Here is an 8,169-nt window from a genome sequence, read left to right as displayed (position 1 = left end):
AATTCACGATGACGCAGGTCTGAATATAAACAAATGGGATCCTTTCAGCGGCACAATCCTCTCCTTCCCTGTTAGACAACTTGCCTCCCTCCAATGATTTATTCTCTGGATTCTCTGGACTCCCCAAGGCTGGAGACTAAAGCAACTCCAGAACAAGCAGGGGTGTCACCCCACTGCTAGACGTAAATGCCCCCCTAAAAGCAGCCAGGCACTGGCAGGGGTAGCAGCTACTTGTCACGACAACTAAACCCCAGGGAACCCCCTGCCACAGACAGTACTGGGAATTCCCTCTGCTAAACTCCCGTAGGGGCAATTATCAGCAACTGATCAGCTCTTTCTGTTTCTGTAGCTCTGTGTGTCTTCTCCCTTAAGGTCCCCATACACGTTAAGATTCGCTCGCTTGGCGAGATCGCCAAACGAGCGGATTTTCACCCAATATCCCCACCTACGGGTGGGCAATATCGGGGAGCGTGTAGGCTAATTTGATCAAATTATATTGGCGGCAATAGGGCAGTTGGTTTGGGGACCGCATCAACGAGCCGATGCAGTCCTTGATCCGACTGAATTTTCTAACCTGGCCGATCGATATCTGGCCAATTTCAGGCCCCTTGTTTCTGCCCCTACATGAGCCAATAAGCTGCTGAATTGGTCCAAGGGACCCATATTGGCAGCTACAATCGGCCCGTGTATGGGGACCTTTAGGTTTTATCTTTGGGCTGTTTTTCTTCATTAACATGCCTGAATTAATCTGTCTTGTGTTGTTACAATGTTTATATAGTTGTACATCCCAAGCACTCTCGACTTTTCTCTCATTATGCGCTTCCCCTTAAGGCTAAGGACCCACGGAGCAAGTCAGTTGCCCACGATAGATTTCTGCCTCCGTGGGCAACTAACCAGCAACATTATGAGTCCCCGGTAGAAAGCCCTTCATGTCGCTTCATTTTCCAAATTTGCCCGCAGGAGTAAACTACACGCAACTTCAAATTACCGAAATGGTGCAAAGGGCTTTCCACCGGTGACTCCTAATGTTGCCGGGGGTTGATTGCCCGTGATGGCAATCTGATGGAGATCTATTACGGGCTACTGAACCCCTCCATGGATCCTTAGCCTTAGACTGTAAGCTCCAGGGATTAGGCCTAAAACAGCCAATCACAGCCCTTATTTGGCCCCCCAGGAACATGTTTTATGCTTGTGTTGCTCCCTGACTCTTTTTACATTTGAATATGGCTCGCGGGTAAAAAAGGTTGGGGATCCCTGCTCTAGTGAGTCACCTGAAAGGGGGAGATTCTCCTGTAGCCCCCGCAGATTCCAACACACTGTGGGGTCCAGCAGGTGCAGTCCAGCTACTGCAGGGGGGGGGCACAATTAATTAGGCACCATGAAAACCAAAACCATTCATGTAGAAGGAAAGCCAACTTACTTTCTGATCCTCAATGCAGCCTTTCATCAAGTAAAGGTTCAGCCCATAGATGGTAAATGCGGGTTGGGAGCCTGAGGAGTGCGCCCTTAGGTTGGCAGAACCTGATGATCCAGAGTAGGAAGCGGCACCTGGATAGGAAGGACTGGAATGGGCCGTTACTGCTGCATAGGAAAGACCTGAGCCTGTTGCATTGTGGGAGTAGGATGGACTCTGATTGGCAGAGAGTCTCTGGGATGAATCTGGCGCAGAGCCCTGCAGTTTGTCTATCTGATCGCTCATTCCAAACGCACCCTCGCAGGCCGCCTTCATTGCGGTGACCGTTGGGGTATCGATGTTGACAAACCTGATCTCTGCCATTTTGTGATACGACTCTGCGTCGCAGAACTTCTTGGTGGTGCCGGCGATGATCTCTGCGCAGCGCTGCAAGGGAAAGCCGAATATGCCGGAGCTGATGGCCGGAATGGCCACGGTGCGGATACTGCTGTCCCCCCTCACATACCCAAGGATGCTCCTGATCACTCGCTCCAACTCCAACTCACACTGCGCACTCCTACCCTGAGTCCACTCCGGCCCCACGGCGTGAATTAGCACCTTACAGGGCAGATTTCCTGCTGATGTCACAGCGATGGATCCCGCTTTCACTTTCCCGTGTTTTGCTATGTGATTCCTGCTCTCGTCTTGTATAACTGCCCCCCCGGCTTTCGCCAAAGCGAGGGCCAAGCCCCCAATATGCATGAGATCCTCATTAGCCGCATTGACCACCGCGTCTACACCTTGCCTGGTGAGGTTGCCCTTCCAGACGCTCAGGCGGAGGCCTCCGGGCAGCTTCTTCTCATAGACCAACTCTTCTGCCCCAGACGGGGGCGCCGCAAGTCTCGGCCCTTTCAGTTCCATCTCGCAGTTATATTTGCGAATAAGCACATTGTTGAGGTCACTCTGGATATGATAGAGGCAACTGTAAGTGTCTTCTCTGAGTGCCATGGTTCTGGACTCCATGCTGTAATGCAATAACACACACAGCTCACCATAAATATATCATCATCATCATCATCAGGGGTGAGCAGTGACATAAGTACGGCCTACTGGGCCCCATGTAAAAACATCTTCAGGCATCCTTAGCTGCCCGCACCCCCACCCACTTCCTTGTGCCAGGAGGGAACTGTACTGTAACGCTGAGGGGGAGTACAGTACAGCAACCCCCCCCCGGACCCCAGCCCCCCTCCTCCGCAGCCACAGGGTCTGCTGTATTGTGTAACACATACATTACAGTGACACTAGGCTCTGATTATAACTGATAATATCACTGATAACATCACTAGGCTCTGATTATAATTGGTGACATCACTAGGCTCTGATTATAATTGGTGACATCACTAGGCTCTGATAATAATTGGTGACATCACTAGGCTCTGATTATAATTGGTGACATCACTAGGCTCTGATTATAACTGGTGACATCACTAGGCTCTGATTATAACTGATGACATCACTAGGCACAGTTTATACAGATACATTTTAAAGCTTATTAATGGCTTTTGTACACTATATAAATATCCACAGCTCTGAGATTCAAATGATGGCTGCTGTGGGTCCAATCAATAGCCCCTGCTTGTAGGCTCAGGGGGTGGCTCAGGGCATCATTCCGCGCTTGCACAGGTTGTAACGAGGCAGCACTGTAAATAGGGGCAATGGGAGCAAAAGGGCAAACAACATGGCAGCTGAGGTAAGAAAGTCACTAGCGGATCCCTAATAACTGGCACCTCCCCCCAAAGGCTTTGTTTCCCTGTGCTTATGTGCTCTCCTTTCTGTCCAGTGTCCTACTGTCATTATTATCTTCTACAAGGGGAACTGCACCCTACAATTGTATTTGCCTAATGAAAGTAATTAAAAAAATGCGCTTATTTAACAGGCCTGGGGCAGAACTGACTCCTGCTAAACTGTATCAACTGGTAGAGCCAATGGACTGAAAGGGACAGACAGACACAGTGACAGTCACAGTATCAGGAGTCAGAACCAGCAGTGCAGGGAAGGGACAGACACAGTGACAGTTACACATAACTATAAACCCAGTGAGAATGAGGAATGAATGGGTATTGGGGAGTTGTATCAGGAGTCAGAACCAGCAGTGCAGGGAAGGGAAAGGGACAGACACAGTGACAGTTACACATAACTATAAACCCAGTGAGAATGAGGAATGAATGGGTATTGGGGAGTTGTATCAGGAGTCAGAACCAGCAGTGCAGGGAAGGGACAGACACAGTGACAGTTACACATAACTATAAACCCAGTGAGAATGAGGAAGAATGGATATTGGGGAGTTGTATCAGGAGTCAGAACCAGCAGTGCAGGGAAGGGAAAGGGACAGACACAGTGACAGTTACACATAACTATAAACCCAGTGAGAATGAGGGATGAATGGGTATTGGGGAGTTGTATCAGGAGTCAGAACCAGCAGTGCAGGGAAGGGAAAGGGACAGGACACAGTGACAGTTACACATAACTATAAACCCAGTGAGAATGAGGGATGAATGGGTATTGGGGATTGTATCAGGAGTCAGAACCAGCAGTGCAGGGAAGGGAAAGGCGACAGACACAGTGAAAGTTACACATAACTATAAACCCAGTAGAATGAGGGATGAATGGATATTGGGGAGTTGTATCAGGAGTCAGAAACCAGCAGTGCAGGGAAGGGAAAGGGACAGACACAGTGACAGTTACACATACACTTATAAACCCAGTGAGCACATGAAGACTCTGAGAACACTCAGCAATAATTTCATCTCACTCGTTATAAGAAGTGTCAGCGCGATCGATCCTTGGGTAGTTGATCAGGTGAGTCGAACCAGCACCGTACTCGCGAGAGGGGCTTAGGAGGATACAACAGGAATGACAGGAGTCACCCAGTATTCATAGGGTGTTGTTCATCAGTCACATGCCCTAAGGCACCCAGTGATTACAGACGTCTATAAACCCAGTTGAGAACCAATTTGGACAGAAGTGGACTAGTATGTGTCAGCTTGGCACACTAGTACATAAGAAACCCCAGCAGTGCAGGGAAGGGAAAGGGACAGACACAGTGAATGTGCAGTGGGGACTATAAGAATCAGGGAGAGTGACAGCGGAAGGGTAAAGGGAGCAAAGAAGCTGACTAGACCCTAGTGCAGACGAAATGGTCGATGGATGATCATGGAGTTCACTGATACGAGGACTGCGAGTCAGGATATCCAGCCCATGGTGAGGTGCATTATAGTGTATAAAGTGAACTAGCACAGCAGCACGGGATTTAGGTGAACAGTGCTGAGGCAGTTACTACATAAACTATGAAACCCAGTTGTGATAATGGACCTGCACGTGCTGGGTCACTCCTGATAAAAACTATGACGGGGTATAGGTGTAATTGATTATACCGAGGGAGTGTGTAGTCAGAGCAGCGTGTGAAAGGGACAGAGTCGACAGTTACACATAACTATAAACCCAGTGAGAATGAGGATGAATGGATATTGGGGAGTTGTATCAGGAGTCAGAACCAGCAGTGCAGGGAAGGGAAAGGACAGACACAAGTGACAGTTACACATAACTATACAGCCCAGATGAGAATGAGGGAATGAATGGGAATATTGGGGAGTTGTATCAGGGAGTCAGAACAAGCAGTGCAGGGAAGGGAAAGGACAGACACAGTGACAGTTCACATAACTATAAAAACCCATGAGAAGAGGAAGGAATGGTATTGCGGAGTTGTATCAGCGAGGTCAAGAACCAGCAGATGCAGGGGAAGGGAAAGGAACAGACACAGTGACAGTTACAATTTAACTATAAACCCAGGTGAGAATGAGGAATGAATGGATATTGGGAGTTGTATCAGGAGTTCAGAACCAGCAGTGCAGGGAAGGGAAAGGGACAGACACAGTGAACAGTCTACACATAACTATAAACCCAGTGAAATGAGGGTTGGGAAAGGGTTATTGGGGAGTTGTATCAGGAGTCAGAACCAGCAGTGCAGGAAGGGAAAGGGGACAGACACAGTGACAGTTACACATAACTATAAACCCAGTGAGAGGAATGATGGGTATTGCGTGAGTTGTATCAAGGAGTCAGACCAGCAGTGCAGGAAGGGAAAGGACAGGAAAGTGACAGAGGAATAAGTGGAAGTTACTTAGAATAACTTATGTTTTTTAGGTAAGAAATAAAAAAATAAAAGTATAATTCTATTCACCCCCAATGATAGGAATGAGTTGGGGCCACACTGTGGGTGCCCAGGGAACCCCTCCCCTATACAGAGACACTTACTTACCTGTTTAACTTCTCCTCCGTGGCTCCCTTGGCCTGCGCTCTGGTGGTCATGACCATCTCAAATATGGGGCGGAGCTACAAACACCTACATAACAACAAACACATGATCAGCATTGCTCCTCCCTCACTGATTCACTTGTACCATGTGACACATACTAACAGCATGATGGGTAAGTGGGTGTGGCCTTACAGCAGCCACAGAAATGAATCTGGGGGGGTTGCTAATAATGGGGTGCATTGCTGTTATATAAGTGAGAGTAGGGGCAGGCAGTAGCGCAGCTCTATTGCAGAGTTACCTTTCAGGGCCAATAGATCAGCCAATAGAATCTATGGATACATTGTAAGACACTGGGCGGGGCATAGGCTGAGGCTCCTCCCTTATATCTAACCGATATCCCCATTACTGGGATTGGGTTGGACATTTATTGTGTAGTTCTGGGGGGGCTGAATTATAATTAGGGCCTTCTCTTTATGGGATCAACAGGGTTGGCAGGTTGGCAGTTTTTCCCCCAAATTGGGCTACTAATAGCCCAAAGTACAAACCCAAAGCCAAGGTACAGATCTGGGGTATTTATTGGTTTGTAGTGTGGAAACGAGCCAGTTTTTCCCCCTAGTGTGCCTGTCCCACTGCATGCTGGGTAATGTAGTTTGTATCTAACAATTAGCCTACAGCTAGGATTAATATAAAACTACAATACCCAGCATGCAATGGGGCAGTATAGGCAGAAGCTCCCTTATCTATTCCTCTTTGTGCTACAGCCTACAGGGAATGGGAATGGGGGGCACAGAGGGAAACACCCCAGTAACTGGGGGGCACAGAGGGAAACACCCCAGTAACTGGGGGGCACAGAGGGAAACACCCCAGTAACTGGGGGGCACAGAGGGAAACACCCTATTAATTGGGGGGCACAGAGGGAAACGCCCCAGTAACTAGGGGGCACAGAGGGAAACCCCCAGTAACTGGGGGCACAGAGGGAAACTCCCCAGTAACTGGGGGGCACAGAGGGAAACTCCCAGTAACTGGGGGCACAGAGGGAAACTCCCCAGTAACACGGGGGGCACAGAGGGGAACTCCCCCATAACTGGGGGGCACAGGGGGGAAACTCCCCAGTAACTGGGGGCACAGAGGGAAACGCCCCAGTAACTGGGGGGCACAGAGGGAAACTCCCCAGTAACTGGGGGGCGCAGAGGGAAACACCCCAGTAACTGGGGGGCACAGAGGGAAACTCCCCAGTAACTGGGGGGCACAGAGGGAAACTCCCCAGTAACTGGGGGGCACAGGGGGAAACTCCCCAGTAACTGGGGGGCACAGAGGGAACGCCCCAGTAACTGGGGGGCACAGAGGGAAACTCCCCAGTAACTGGGGGGCACAGAGGGAAACACCCCAGTAATTGGGGGGGGCACAGGGCTGGGGGGCAGTGATTATACAATAATAAGGCAGGTTTCCCATATACCTTTATATTTAGAATGTTTATCACTGTGCATATGGGGGTATTTATAGGGGTATTTATGGGGGTATTTATGGGCTACTCTCAGAGGGGCTTTTGGCCAGTGTCCGGCTGGTTGGGACAAATAAATCTGCCCTGGGGATCAGTGTGTTTCTGTACCTGGGGCAGTAAGTTGGGGTTGCTGATTTATTATGGGGGGGGGATACGGACAGTAGTAGGAGGGGCCTGTACAACAGTAAGCTGGGGGGGGGGAGACCAGTTATATTTGGGGGATCAGAGTTTGCGCCCCCCGCTCCCTACACGCCGGGGTGTATTGGGGGAGGGGGGGTAATAGCCCCAGAAGGGGGGGCAGATGCTGAGTGGGTTCCAGCAGACCCAGCTGGGCGCTACCAGGCGTGACGCTCTGTACCCCGGGCCCCTGTACTGAGTGGGGGGCACTTACCTGGGGGGCACTTACCTGGGGGGCAGTTCCGAGTGAGGGGACGCGGCGGCTCCGGGGAAACTCTGGCCTTCACTTTCGGTTCTCCCCCGGCCCCTCCCTACCTACCTCCCTCCCTCCCCGGCCCCTCCCTACCTACCTCCCTCCCTCTCTCTCTCCCTCTCTCAGTGCGGGGAAGCGAAAGTGAAAGGATCGGCGGCCCCGGGGGAAGGGACACAATCGGCTCTGGGGCAGATACAGATACGCGGTCAGAGTGGGGCATTAGAGGGGCAGATAGGGGGAGAGGGGCAGATTAATAGATAAGAGGGAAGGAGGCGCAGAGTTGGGGGCCTCACTGTCACTATTGGGGGGATCCGGGGGCGGAGACGAAGTCCCAATGGCGGAGGCAGCGGAGAGTTCGGGGGGCCGGGGGTTCCCCATCCTGGTCTCTCTCCCCCCCCTCCCCTCACCCCCGGCCCCGGCCAAGCTGGAGAGAAAGATAGAGAAATACTTCCAGTCCAAAGGGGAGTCCGGGGGGGGCGAGTGTAATGTGTCCGGGACCGGGAACCCACAGATTTACCGGGTGTCTTTTG

At 50.8% G+C, this 8,169-nt stretch overlaps 1 protein-coding gene across 1 annotated transcript; it reads right to left on the bottom strand.

The window, feature by feature from the left end:
* Positions 1-7,679, bottom strand: parp9 (poly(ADP-ribose) polymerase family member 9; the record flags this gene model as incomplete). Its single annotated transcript, NM_001126691.1, is given in 4 exon segments — positions 1-19; positions 1,421-2,417; positions 5,712-5,795; positions 7,616-7,679. Coding segments are annotated over 3 exon segments (1,066 nt in total), but the record flags the coding sequence as incomplete, so codon positions are not given.
* Positions 7,680-8,169: the final 490 nt, after the last annotated feature.

This window comes from Xenopus tropicalis, unplaced genomic scaffold (assembly GCF_000004195.4).
Source record: "Xenopus tropicalis strain Nigerian unplaced genomic scaffold, UCB_Xtro_10.0 Sca29, whole genome shotgun sequence".
Taxonomy (NCBI): domain Eukaryota; kingdom Metazoa; phylum Chordata; class Amphibia; order Anura; family Pipidae; genus Xenopus; species Xenopus tropicalis.
Note: the sequence above shows the minus strand (reverse complement) of the source record. Positions and strands in the feature narration are given on the sequence as shown.